Raw genomic sequence first — 14106 nt, 5'->3', positions numbered from 1 at the left:
TTGACAATGAGTCTAGTAAATAGAATGAGAGAAAGAACTACGATGAACAGAGACCTAACAAGGCATATTCAGCAGGAACAAAACAACCGATTTGATTCAAATAAACAATTAGAGCTAGGATTGAAACGAATAAGGCATATGATACCAATTTGTTTAAGATAAATAGATTTTCCACTACTATTAGGACCAGTGATAACAGTTGACTTATAAGAAGGATTACGATGTGTTAACTATAATTAAATTATAGACGGGTTATCACAGAAATATCATTTGGTATGAACTGATCTGTTACTAATTCTTGAAGTGGATGGCGACCATTCTATCGATTTAATCTTCTTTCTTTCTCATACTTTCACAATAATTAGATAATCGTCTGATAAGTCAGGTCGTACAAAATTACACTCTTGACTCACTTGACTCCATGCAAGAAGGACATCCAATTCAGCAACAGCACTACTCACATCTAGTAGAATTGGAGTGAGTTCATGAATTCGATTAGCTATTTGTCGAAGGATGGTATTTTGAATGTCAATCACAATCGCATGAATGTCACCATATTGCTACATAACAAATCCATTTCATTTGTACAGTATCCAATGTCTCTGCAATATTTGTTTTGTAATACACAGTATCTTCAGTATGAAATTGATAACTGAAATCTTTAGGAAAACGGGAATTCCTAAAATCGAGTCAATTATCAAATCATACACAAATGTCGTCATATCCGTACCAATTTGTTCTGTTGTAGTGATTGGTATAGAAAGTACATATCCAACTAGAACTGATATCTAACTATCATCATCACTTCGAGGAAGGAACTCATATCCCCAGAGACTCAAAGCATCTCCTTCAACAATCTCTGGAATGCAAGTAAGGAGTTGCTGCTTGCTGGCAACTGTACATTCATCCAGAACTGTTAGCATGTTATTATAGATCTCCCGATGATGATCGAGCTCACCATCCACTCCATCACGAATAATCACTTCTTTACGCTCGATGGATAACTGATAATCAAATATACTCTGAAGAAATAGAGCTAACTCATTCATCTCATCGCTTCGAAATAGAGTGACTGATAATGTGACTAATTCTGGAATTACAGTTCTCGAAATGATTACTTGAGAGAATTACTCACTTCGAAACATCGGTGTATTTCCGCATCACATCCAAGAGACGACCACACTCCAATACCGAGCTGACTGAGTCCATGAGCCGGATCCAGTCACTATTGCTACCTCGTTGAGATGTGATTCGTCGTACAACCAAGGGGAGATCGGCAATACGTTGAATCTCTCGCTGAAGAGAGACGACCATTTCCTTAAGTTGTGGTTGTTGCATGAATGTGAGCGTATCATGACGAGAGGTGATCTCTTCAGCATTGTTGGAAGGACAGAGAATCCATCTATGTATCATAGTAATCGAGTAAACGAACTGCTTTAATAGACGACGTCCTAAAGCACAGTGAGTTTGATCAAGGAGACTGAAGATAGTGAATCCTTGTTTCTCTCGACCCATTCCTTTGACCAAGGAGGGATGATTGACGGTCATAAAGATGTCGAGATTTTGAAGTGTGTTCTGTGTGTGAAACGATATGTGATTTGTTACTCGATCAATTGACATGTATTTATCTAAGTCAATAGAGATAAACGAATGAATGGAAAGAGTAGGATGATCTCCTTCAAAGTGATCTTTCCCAAGAAATGTGGTAAGGAAGAGCAGAAGTCCTCCGATACTACGAACCATTTCCTTTGCTTCTGTATTCACAATACTACGGAGCAACATAGAGGTTGTATCCATTTTTACAAACGACTCGTCTTCATCCGGCAACTCTTCCTCTTGATTGAAATGACATGTACTCTTGATCATATCTAAGGCCTTTGCATAATCATCTACATAATATTTCAAGATAGAACAAACAGTTTGAAGGTTTCTGGAGGAGGATCTGAGGTGAAGTGTCATTAAGTTGTTCTGCAATAACTTTTTCCAAAGCGTGAAGGATATCATCTGTAGATTTAGCACTTGAAATATATTATTTGAACAACATGTACCTTATCAAAACCTTTTGTGGCCAACGCTTCATCAGGACTAGGATTGAGACTCTAAAATACACCAACTATCAGAAAGAATGGATTCGAGATTGTCCGCCAGAGACACTTGAAGCATTTCAACATCTTCTGTAATCGAATTGTAAAAGGAAGCTCCAATTCTATGGAAATGGGATTCAATAAACAACTACTCCATATTTGAGACTGAAAGACTACAAATCACCTAGATTGTTATTGTTAAGATAGATATGTACAAATTCGGCTCCCTCATCTGAATTATTATCCACTTCCATGCTTTTATGGTTACTAGATGTTTCCCTCCATCATTGGGTATTTTCAGAAAACAGAGAATTGTAATAATGCCAAAGCAGCTCCTAAACTCCAATCTACGTTATGGTGATTTACAGTCTTCACGAAGATGATTGTGTTCTTCTCAGTTCCAATCATGGTTGAAACTAAATATTTCAGAAATACACCCTAAAATTCAATTAAATAGAAAATAACACACTTGAAGTGCACGATATGGTAATAACGACATACTTGTATAACGATGAGCAGATCCTATTTTCGATTGTAAATCACTATTCTAAACTCGAATCCATTATTTTACTTCCATGATAAGAATAGAAGGAGTTGCAATCGGTTTCTAAAGGACAGTTCATCAAAGTACTGATATTCAGCAGATCCAGTTCCTCTTCCAGTCACCTTGTTCTCCACAAAGTATAAGAAATCTGCAACATAAAACAACAACGACATTCCAAAAAAGGATTGATTTGATTGGGCAATCGAGAGTTGTTGTAAGTGACAGATATCTGATTCTCTCTCACCACACCGAAAAAGAGTTGAAACAACAGATTCACATCGGTTCAACTAGAGATAACCAATAATCAAAAACACAACCTCTCCCGTTCCAACATATAGTACTCCATCTCTTTCTTCACTATAGCCCAAGGGAAAACATGGATTGCGAACATAGGTATGATTTGATGAAGATTGGAGGAGATGAGTCAGAATAAGAGTCAGGACACCATTTGCTCCGATCTCAGAGAAAGAGTGAGTGTATACATGCTCTTCCTCAAAGGCCATCTCCAGGCTTTCACCACCCCAATCCATAGCACCCACAGTCCGTTTGACTCGCTTTCCATTCCCGTCAATACAACCTTCCTATCCATAAACTACTCCCTAAAGAAGAACTAGATAATTGACAGCAAGCCAACCATAATACGCCTCATCACTTCCTATTCGTAAAATTCATAACACATAGATACCAGAAAGTACCATCCACCTATCTAACTCTAACCGCATAATCGAACTCGAATTGGATGACAACTGACAGACCTGATTTGCCAATGTAGTTCGTTTATCCTCTGACAACTTTCGAAAACCACCCGTAGCATATAAGTATACAGGAATCACATTAGGAAGCGAGAGTTCCTTCTCTGCCTTCTCAAGAATGGAATGCAACGTGTTCCAGGCACCTTTTGCGTCGGATCCAAACGAACTACTCAGTAATCCTCATCCCCTACTCTCACTTCAAGCCAGGTTCGACTGTATACAGACCAAGCTGGATCAAATTTCCACTTCCAGCAGACCGGTACACAACAAGTCGACTTCCAGAACTACATCAACACTTCTTCAAAACACAACCTTCCTGCATCTATTACTGCGATGTACTTTTTTGGAAACAGTCGTTCGAACAAATGATCTATGTAAAGAGTATGTATGCAACAACCTACTTCTCCAAAGAATTGCAATAAAAATAGGCAGAAATGAACCTATAAGGAAGAAAATCCTTTTGGCAGCTGTCATTGTTATAGAGCCATCAAGTAAAGACCAGGAAAACCCCGAGCAACGGAACATTCTGTACCATATTCTAAGTATGCCGGCACCAAAATTGAATGAATCTGGGAAGAGACTCCTCCGTGATCTTAAAAATCTTCACAAGGACCCTCCCGCTGGAATTGCTGCCTCACCTATTGACAATAACATTTATGTAGTTTTTATTGTTGTTTTGTTATTTGTAGAAATGGGAAGGAGTTATTATAGGGTAAAAAGTGATTGTGGCTTTGTAATATGTAGACCTGATAACACGCCGTACGAAGGTGGTAGGTAAAACAGAGAGTTTCTGAGTAAAAGGTGTCTTCAAGCTGCTTCTAGAATTCCAGGACAATTATCCTAATTCGCCTCCGAAGGTTAAATTTCTATCGAATATTTTCCATCCGAATGGTTGGATAAAGATGGAGAGTCTGATATGTAGTTTTTGGAGATGGTCGTATTTGTCTCGACATCCTCCAGAACCAGTGGAGTCCCGTGAATGATGTGTCAGCAGTCCTTCTGTCTATCCAGGTATATCTGTCAGTTTCTTTGTTATGTAGTCTTTATTGAGTGATCCAAATCCCCTATCTCCAGCAAATTATGAAGCTGCTCGACTGTACACAGAGAATCGAACAGAATACAATCGTCGGGTTAAACAAGTCGTAACTGAGACCAATTCTCTTGCCAATGGATCCTAGCTGGTCTTGTTTGTTCCAAAAAAGATGTAACAAGTGTGCAGAATAGCGTAATGTGAGTCCATCATCCAACTGAAATTGCATGAAGACTTCTGCCACTGTTAACACATAAATAGACGAGGCGTTGCAAATATAAATGGATTTACTATTCATCAAATTCTTCTTCCATCATCACATTTCATTTTGTAGAGAGAGAGATACGACAGGCTTACCTTCTGTCGTAAAGAGAGACGTAAATGCTTTCGATACTGAGTCTACATATTATCCTTCCATAGTTTTCTCACTCTCACTAATCTCAAAAATGCTTATGATGGTACGATCTATGGCACACATCATATACTTCTGATCTTGAGAAACACTATACTGAATCGTCAATATCACCATTTACCATAACAGAGAAATTGCCGCTTTATCGTAGCCCCTTCGGAATTCCTGGCATTTCCTTCCATCTTCTATATCAAACAGACGTATCAAAGTTCCCTTCTCCGACGCTGTGGCGATCAACGAACCTCGATCAGCAAGATATACACTTTGGAGGTAATTACTATGTGCTTTCAGATGAACAATACCACCTTCATGACTCTATTGTCATACAAAATAAATAAAAGTACAATCACGGTTAAACTTCCCCGTTCTTGACCAGGAATCACAATGCACTCCGAATTACTTGCAATTACACCCAATGAATTTTCAACTGTAGAATACTCCGAAACCTTCTTCAGAGTATCCCGGTTGTACATGTACACATTGTTGATCGTTACTACTACAAACCTATAATCAGAAAACCATTTAAATCCAACAATTTTTTGGTAACTCGCAAATTTAACACTTTTGAACCCACAGTAATCTCACCAACAAAACGAGCCTGAGCATCATCCCAAATCATTACCTACACATTATGCTTCCAAATAAGAGTCACTTGACTTGGAGAAAACAAAGGTCTCATCCCCCCTCCTACTAGGAGGAAGAGATTACTACTTTCAACCATCTCAATCAAGCCTATTCCACCCGTGATAAACTCTAAAAGAGACGATGAGATTCATCACTACTTCGAAAGAAGAGTTTTCGAACCTTCTCACATTGATACACTGCAAATCCATTACTATATCCACATGCCAAATACTCTATCGAACATGAGACAAGACTTCACCCTACTCCCATCAGAGCTGAAGGAGGAGCACAGAAGAACCGACTCTTCCATATAGAATGCAGTATTTTGAATTGGATGAAGAAACAATTCCAGAAATCCGTACTATTCTTGTATCCACTTTTCAAACTCAAGTTTCTCTCGTCTTACGGCTCTAGAATGCCCGAGAATGGAGGTCATGAGCAGATTTTAAATGATCTCAAAGATTTAACGGTCGATCCGCCAATTGTATCTGGTAATTGCTCAAAGTGCTCATCTGTAGCTTTTGCAGCGAATCAAGAAGGCATTCGACTATATGTATTTTATGAATTCTGCACAGTATCTCCTGGAACTATTGAACTGTGTATTGTCAATCCTTCAAGTAGTTCCAGTTTCGTACAAGAACGATTACAATCACCGTATTCGAAAGTTGGATATGTAGATTCTGTTCATCTTGTAGTTATTGCTATCAGATCTTTAACAAGATGCTTCTAAAAGGGATTGCTGACAAGGAGGCAAAGAACAAAATGCTTAGTACGGTGTTTAGTGTAAGATAGGAGGGAACGAGTGACTTTGTAGTGCTTCTCCAAGGAGAATGAGATTAATGGAACGATTCTGGTGAAGGCAATTGAAATGCTACTTCTTATGTGCGATAAGGTCTCCAAAGAAGCTGCAGCCTCGTATTTAGTTCAAGTTGAGTCTTCTTATCATCGATTCGATAAATCAGCGCAAGAATTTGTTCAGGTACATTCTTATTATTGGTTTCAGGAAAGGCACATGCGCCAATCATTCCTCAAGATGAAACAGCTTTCAACATGGCTGTTCTCCCTTCCAGTTTACCTCTACTAACTGCTTCGAATTCACAACAAGCCAAATCCGATCAGGCTACCATCCCTGATCAATCATCCTTACCTTTGATTTCTACAGGTCCCTCTAAAGATACACGATCGCGAGGTCGTTCCTACAGTGTTGATATTGTAACAAAAAACATATCAATATTGAATCCTGATAAGAATGATGAAGTGACAGTACTCTAATGATCTATTGTTGACATAGAACGATCCTATACCTCCTATCAATCATTCAATTCTTCATCTTCATCGTTGTCTATTCACCGTAATTCGTTTATTCAAACTCTTTCCTGATTTGGCTGTAGTTCATAAAGATACCCTCGTAAATGAATTGTTTCGTGTTTCCACATGCGAAGTTATTCATCCTTCTGTTACAACAGAAAAGCAATACGTGATGTATCTACGTGTTCTCTGTTATACACTATACTATTCATCTCTTATCTTAAAGCAACTTCGATTGAAAAGTCAACGATTTCAAGAGTCCATGGCGACATGTATTATGAAGATACTGATCTACTATCCAAAGAATGTCGTATGTATGTATTCTATCTCTTATATAGACGGATATTCGTGATTATTTGATTTGGGATATAACAGCTCTCTTTGATCGGGAATCTGTTCCTCGAGTATTTCTTAAATCACTTCCTATTCTTCTTAATGGTGGTGTTCTCTTTGAAGATGTACCTGTCTCTGGAGAACGTATCAATGATAACGGATATTCAATCATGAGTGATATAATTCTCAGCTCTAAAAAGGAGCTTACTATTTCTGATCTTCAATCTATTATTTATCGTTTTTGTTCCTTTGTAGAGAGTCCTCAAGCTGATTTCCGAAGTGTTCGGAAAGCGATTCATACTTTAACTCAGTTAATTGACCCAATTCGGCACTATTTTGATACGAATAAAGAGGTTGTGAGTATGAGTGTATTCCCTTCCTAACTTCTAGTGGAGATGGTGTATCGTATCTTCCTCACTTATATTCGAAAACTTGAAGATCTTCGGTTTATTGTTCAATTAGTGATTATAATTGAATTGGATCATTGTGTAGGATAGTCGAGTACGGAAGGTAAAAAAGGCATACACTGAAGATGAAGAGAACAATCTTCGATTTAAGAGACTTATTGAAGGGAAGGAGTATTATCCTATTCTTCCTGAATGGGATGAGTATGGAGTTCGTGTAATGCCAATGGATCGAGAATTGGAGATTGGTGATATTGAGATGAAGGAATCGAGGTACTATACAATCACCTTGTTACAGCAGATCTGTATTGGTATTGTGGAGATTATTCATTTCTTCACAGCCAGACAATCGGCACCAACTCAAGGAACTCCACCATTATCACCATCATTGTTATCGCATGTTCAACCCTCTCCGGTGTCTCAACCCGTGCCAACACCGTCTTCAGAACCCATTTCTGTCACTAATGAATCGATTACCTTCACTGACCCGTTTGTAAGCTTAATTCTTCGCTATATCAACGGAATCTTTGACTGTGGTGACCTCTTTCAGGTCGATGAATCTCGTTCAAAGGATCAGGTATCAATTCTTCCTTTCTATCATTGTAGTTGGATCAACGCATTCGTCATTTCGCTGAAGTGATTAGTGAGTTACCAGGCGATGTAAAACGAAGGGTTTTGAACTGTACATTCCCTCATCTTTATGTCTGTATGAAGAAGAACCCTCTGCTGCTAGAGTTTATCCGAAGTATCGTTATTAAAGCCCAGAATACTCATTATACTTCTATTGTCTTGATTGACTTTATTGCTAATCATCTCGAAGTCTGTGTGATCTTGTTCAATCATCCATAGGATTTAGGAACGGATACAAATGATCCTCCTATTCTTCTCAGTCTCTTTCGAATGTTCTCTTCTCGTATATCCTTTGCTACAAGTGAAGAGATTCTCTTTCGACCCTATTTCTCTGTATCCAATTCAATGAGACCTGATTCATAGCGGATTCTGAAGGAATGTATACGTCGCTTGTTCAATACAGATCATTGGTCACCATATCTTGATATGTTGTTCAATATCTTCCTTTTACTTCACACAACGCAATTAGCAGAATTACCCAAAGAGACACCAAGTCTATTGAAGGATCTTACACCTCAATTGGTTCATTTGGAGCATGTCTGTGATAATTCTCATATTCGTGAACGTATCATCGAAATTGCATTCTATCTTCCAATTCCTTTCACATCAGCCTATGGAATATCCTTCTTACGACTCCTTCTTCCTATGTATGTTAAGGCTCTTGCAGGTCCTGATACTCTTCAGCGAAGTGGTATGAATGTATACGTGGAATAAGCTGTAGCTCTGACATACTTCGATAACTTCAACCAGAAACTCTCAGTAGAATCTGTTCTTTCTTTGCTTCAACGAGAACCATATCGTACGCAGTTTGTAGCAGCCCTGAATAACATTATCCACAATTCTTCCAATTCCACAATCACAACGAATGCTATTCAATTGTTGGGTCGATTTGGAGGCCGATCTCGTTCTCTTCTTCATGGTCGAATCAGTATCCCTTGTATGACATCGACTGCAGAAGGATATGTAGTGATTCTTAATGGACAGAGATTCATTATGGATGATGTGTTGGAAATTACTGTTCAACTTCTTGAGAGGAATCTGATTGCTGAATCTTTGGAAAATACAGAAACCAAACTAGCTTCAACTCTCCGTACACTTCCATCAACCATCCGAATGATGCGAAATGTTCGAATTGCTTACAAGCGAATTGCTATTCATCTTCTGGAACAATGTATCATTGCTCGTTGTTATCCAGAACCGACTCCTATCGATCCTCTGGTTGTATATCGCTTGCAATCAGTTATATTTGGAGAAGCCTATGTTCCTGAGTCTTTTCTGAATACTTCGTTGAATCCAAATCAAGATCGAGTCATTTCTCTTATTATCTATACTCTGTTACTCTCATGTTGTGACACAGAAGTCACAAATGAAGCTAAAGCAAGTGTTCGACGCATTACTACACTCTTCATTGCATTATTGATCAATTATTCCACCACGAATCGTGATCTTAGTAATGTTACTTTGTTTTACAAATCTGCTTTCTTCCGGGAGAAGACTGTTCAGCGATTGGGAATGCCTCTTGACTTCCTTCCTGTTGGATTTCATCCTCCGAGTGCATCTCTCTGTATTACTTCCTTATTCGAAGCCCTGATATCGTTACTGTATCGAGATTTCCCCAGTGTCACAGATGTTGTGTGTGACGTTGTTACTATGATCTGGGATGTGATCTGTCAGCAATCAACAACCAAGGAAGCAGCCTTATATTTGGCAGCTCCTTGTATGGAGCTATTCTTCATTCAGAGTCGTCAGAATGTGCACAATCAAGATTGGAGGGTTCATGTAAGATGTGTTCATGTAATCTGATTCTAGTGTAACCTGTTGAAAGTGTTCAATGTTTGGTGTGAGCGTGTTCCAGATATTATCCTGCAAAGGCTTACTGGAGTGATCATACGTCTTATATTTGATGTTCTGGAGATGGTTCCAGCTGAATATGTAACAACAGCACGAATTCAAGTTGATAAGATGATTGATTATTTATTTGTGAAAGGATTAGGATTGAATGTGAATGAGAAGTAGGATCTCTTCCATCTTTTTCTCTCTTAGTATCCCTCATATTGTGTATGATACTCATATCATAACAGATCGAGAATTGGTCGAGTTTTATGAAAAGGAATTGAGTGCACGACCTTCTCGGCTACATGATGTGTTAAATGTGATCACAGATCAACTCTTTGGATTCTATGGACCAGCTCCTCAACTTGCTGCTTCTCTTATCGATCGAATTGCTGGTCTTCCTGATGCTCAACCTCTTCTTAACACATTACGATCGATTCTCCATGAGCACAAAGAATTTGAACAGTGTGGAAAGCTAATCCCACAGCAACAAATGAGGTTTGAGCTCCGTTATCTTCTTCATCTCTAGTGTATTCACAGCAATGGAACTGGCACTACGACATCATCTTATCAATGTTACAGAACATGTGGTGTTCACTGTGATTGCAGAGGCCACACGTCCATTTGACATAACCGAGTCCAATGATGTTCTTATCAAGAGTATGACTCCTTATGATTGTAGCATCGTTTGAAATCCCTCACATGTAGTTCCAACTGGTCTGTATATTCCTCTCAACTCTAGCGAGTTCTTCTGGGGTCATCCTCTCAAGATGGATCTCTACGTTACAGTACTTCACTTACTGCGTGTGTTCGTACTTCAACGACAGGAATTGATGCAGAATCCTCCTCCTGAATCTCTGGCTGCTCTGAAAGAATCCGAACAGCTCAATACAGGGATATTCAGATGTGTCTATCAATCAGTGAACTGTAGTGCTGAAACTGTGACGAATATTGTACTTCCAATTATGCCCTTGATTGCTTCAATGAGTGATCGATCTGTAGATAAGTACTTTGACTGCCCTAGCAACATTGATGTATTGAAGCGATTGAGTGGAGAAATTCTAGCTGGAAAAGATGTGCCACATCATTACCTACATCGACTGAAACTAGTTGTTCCCTTCTTTAGCGAGAAAGAACAAGAAGCTGTGAGGGATAGTACTCTGGAGATTCTAATCGATGTCTATGAGACTATCAGTACTGGTAATGAGATAATTCGTGAAGGTGTATTGAGTTTTGTGATTCAACTTCTGGAAGTATTGAGTGTTGTAAAATTAAAGGAAATTCACTTTGAAACCATATTTGATCGAGTAGGAATGATGATGAGATTCTTTGATGAACGATGTCCATTTCTGGCTAATAATAAGGATGTTGTAAGTGTGGAAGTGTTAGATTCATGAGTAGTTTAAACCTTTATCTGATGCTTGTAACTCAAATCCTCAGGTATGTGTTCAATTCATGTATTCTCAAGCACGAAGTTCGGCAGAACGTGCATCACAAGATACCTATGGATTACTCCAATTATCACCCAGTTTCATTGCTTTGAATGGAATGTGGGAGACATGTGATCTTGAGATTCTTACAAAGGAATTGTGTCAGAGTTGGTCTTTATTCCAGTCTCTTGCTCAGCACTATCTTCAAGATCTCTCTACCAATAAGGTATTTGATATGAAATAGAATTGATTGATAGACAAATGCTATCCTTATTCACATCCTGCGATTCGTAGTGATTCATATCATTACTCACTTCTAGCTTGGATTCTGTCTACGATATCCTTCTTGTCTACCTTTGGGTTCTGTTAAGGAATTTTTAGTCGAATGCTGGTCAGCACAACTCTCAATTTTGGAATTACGAAGCAAGGAAGTCACTGAACATCGTATAACCCTACAACAGAATGCCCCTACAGAGATGAATGATTATCAGGCAATGACATATGAAGGTGATAATTGTGATTGCCTGGAGGTTGTTGCACTCACCATGATCACTTTAATGAAAACCCAATTCGATGCTTCTATCTCCAATAGTCTGGCTTTTGTCTTTGCATACCCCAGTCTTGTTTCATTACAGAATGTAAGAATCTTCTTTATGACAGAATTACCAAAACAACTGAAGGATGAAGAAAGAGCGGCTGTATGGGATGATATGCTTCGAGTACTTCAAGATCCTTCTATTACCGATCTGAAGAAGTATTGTGTTGTTAACTATGCCGTGATTCCTCTCTTTGCTGCCACGTTGTTTCTCTTCTCTTTTCTCATCTCTAGTCTTCACAATCCAACTGTTAATCGATCTATTGCAATTCCATCATCCTTCCTTGATGCGTATCTCGGATCTTATCTTCCTTCGATTGATACTAAACAACCCACACTCTCTACAGGTCTTCTTACTGTTCTTCTACGATTCAACACTCTTCTGATAAAGCATCTAACAGATAATGTCTTACCTCGACGTAATACTCTCTTTGCCTTTGCCTGGGATCTTTATCAATCAACAGATGATAGTTTACTGAGTTGGTCATTGTTCTTCTTATGTCAATTCATCAACTCTTGTCAAATCTCATCCAATTTCACAATTAAGATCTTCTTCAATATACTTCATCTCTATAAGAATCCATATTCTGATCTAATCTATCGTGCTGCTTCATTACTCACTCCTGGTATAGATTTGTTTATCTCATCATTTGTAGTTTTAATGTCATTTGATACCAAGACCAAGGAAACAATATACACTCGAGTACGACAGAATATGTTGATGAATGAACATATCCTCGATCAACAGATTCATATCTGGAGACTTTTTGTTCTCTTCCCTGAGTTTTTCTATCCCTCTCATGATCGATTCAGTATTCAAATTTTGACGGAGTTACGTCGGATTGGAACTCGGAGTGCAAATGCTTATTCTAATCGAGAGTTGTATTTGAATCTTCTGTATCTTCTCACAGCATACTCTATTCGATCAAAGAAGGATTGTCCAAGCAACAATTCTCCACAGGATACGAATACGGATCTATCACTGATTCGAGATTGCATTGATAAATCTAGTGACTTACCTCGAACTGAATCTCGTTGTGTTGCTGAGAATACTCGGTTAATCATTCATACACATCTTACAATTCAAGCATGTCGAATTCTGTTGATTGCGTCGATGTATCCTGCTGAGCAATCACTCACCAAACGAGGATTTGATTTGCTTAAATTGATTCTCACTTTAACTCCTCATATTCCCATGAAATTGCAAGAAATTGATGACAGTTTTCCCTTCTATAACAAAACACTAATGAATTACAAGGAGACAGAAGGAACGAAACTACGTGAAGATCAACTTTATCAAATGACTATGCCAATCGTTGTTTCGTTCCGAATTAGTGCGATGTCACTCGGATACTTCAAGAATGAATTCCTTGAGAAGAATGCAGAGAATCTCCAGAAGAAGATCTGTCGTGAGGTTATGTATTTGGAAGTATGATTGAACTGTTACCAGGTATCTCTTCGTATCCTCATTCATATCTAGAAATATTCTCTTGTCCTTTGCCTTATTCCACATCTATTCAACAATTGTTAAGTGCTGTTCGTGATGCTCTCTTTGACATATTCCGTCGTGATATTCGGCAAATCAATTCTGAAACCTTCCGTCATCCAACTCGAGCATGGCGTGTTCTCTATCTTATTCGTTGTATCATTCAACGCACCCCTACTGTCATGTATCAATTTGCACGCAATCTAATTCTTGCTTGTGAACCTGTATATTCTCTCTTTCAGTCAATTAGCACTGATTCCCGTACTCAGCGGTATCTCTTCACACCTGATAATGAAACTACTATGAAGTACCCATTCTCTTCTTTCTTCAATATTAGTTCGGATGAGACATCTCGGTTTGGTCTACCTCCCATTCCAAAGCTGGCTGATATCGAGTTCATTTACTGTATCCAGCTCTTGATGGAGATACTCACAACCAACTTTAGTCAGCTTGGAGAACATCATGATACTTTTATCACATTCTCAGCTCACTTCATGCGAGCTTTCTTCCAGATCAGTACACGCACTGATCTTCTAGCTTTTACTCTTCAGTTGTTCACGAAACTGCTTGAGAATGAAGAGGAGTTGTTGACAGTGCGTGAAGTGGTGTTGTTGCTCTCTGGATCACGAGATGTTCATATG

General features: G+C 38.7%; 6 protein-coding genes across 6 annotated transcripts; 3 read left to right on the top strand and 3 right to left on the bottom strand.

Moving 5' to 3' along the window:
• Positions 1–241: 241 nt before the first annotated feature.
• JH06_1933 (hypothetical protein) lies at positions 242–1797 on the bottom strand (the record flags this gene model as incomplete). The annotated part of the gene is given in 7 exon segments (XM_014672145.1): positions 242–319; positions 351–560; positions 589–679; positions 709–775; positions 794–1104; positions 1136–1402; positions 1433–1797. 7 exon segments carry the CDS (start codon positions 1795–1797, stop codon positions 242–244), a joined length of 1389 nt encoding a protein of 462 aa, XP_014527631.1.
• A 1104-nt stretch (positions 1798–2901) lies between these two features.
• On the bottom strand, positions 2902–3702 carry JH06_1932 (ATP diphosphohydrolase; the record flags this gene model as incomplete). The annotated part of the gene is given in 6 exon segments (XM_014672144.1): positions 2902–2915; positions 2927–3209; positions 3240–3283; positions 3359–3546; positions 3578–3664; positions 3677–3702. The coding sequence occupies 6 exon segments, from the start codon at positions 3700–3702 to the stop codon at positions 2902–2904; spliced, it is 642 nt and encodes a 213-aa protein (XP_014527630.1).
• Positions 3703–3924: 222 nt separating this feature from the next.
• JH06_1931 (ubiquitin-conjugating enzyme E2) lies at positions 3925–4558 on the top strand (the record flags this gene model as incomplete). The annotated part of the gene is made up of 4 exons (XM_014672143.1): positions 3925–4038; positions 4193–4271; positions 4303–4391; positions 4421–4558. 4 exons carry the CDS (start codon positions 3925–3927, stop codon positions 4556–4558), a joined length of 420 nt encoding a protein of 139 aa, XP_014527629.1.
• Positions 4559–4816: 258 nt separating this feature from the next.
• JH06_1930 (autophagy-related protein 18A-like protein) lies at positions 4817–5756 on the bottom strand (the record flags this gene model as incomplete). The annotated part of the gene is made up of 7 exons (XM_014672142.1): positions 4817–4913; positions 4944–5137; positions 5167–5326; positions 5356–5444; positions 5475–5575; positions 5605–5679; positions 5711–5756. The coding sequence occupies 7 exons, from the start codon at positions 5754–5756 to the stop codon at positions 4817–4819; spliced, it is 762 nt and encodes a 253-aa protein (XP_014527628.1).
• Positions 5757–5861: 105 nt separating this feature from the next.
• Positions 5862–8131, top strand: JH06_1929 (hypothetical protein; the record flags this gene model as incomplete). Its single annotated transcript, XM_014672141.1, is given in 10 exon segments — positions 5862–5937; positions 5965–6110; positions 6143–6229; positions 6261–6425; positions 6455–6709; positions 6738–7064; positions 7093–7324; positions 7343–7447; positions 7478–7573; positions 7590–8131. 10 exon segments carry the CDS (start codon positions 5862–5864, stop codon positions 8129–8131), a joined length of 2031 nt encoding a protein of 676 aa, XP_014527627.1.
• Positions 8132–8547: 416 nt separating this feature from the next.
• Positions 8548–14106, top strand: JH06_1928 (phosphatidylinositol kinase; the record flags this gene model as incomplete). Its single annotated transcript, XM_014672140.1, is given in 13 exon segments — positions 8548–8812; positions 8843–9900; positions 9931–10133; positions 10165–10452; positions 10484–10614; positions 10663–11324; positions 11356–11610; positions 11642–11674; positions 11705–12183; positions 12214–12605; positions 12636–13398; positions 13410–13429; positions 13460–14106. Coding segments are annotated over 13 exon segments (5196 nt in total), but the record flags the coding sequence as incomplete, so codon positions are not given.

The sequence above is a fragment of the Blastocystis sp. subtype 4 genome, assembly GCF_000743755.1.
Source record: "Blastocystis sp. subtype 4 strain WR1 chromosome Unknown seqid_0111, whole genome shotgun sequence".
NCBI classification, from domain to species: domain Eukaryota; class Bigyra; order Opalinata; family Blastocystidae; genus Blastocystis; species Blastocystis sp. subtype 4.
Note: the sequence above shows the minus strand (reverse complement) of the source record. Positions and strands in the feature narration are given on the sequence as shown.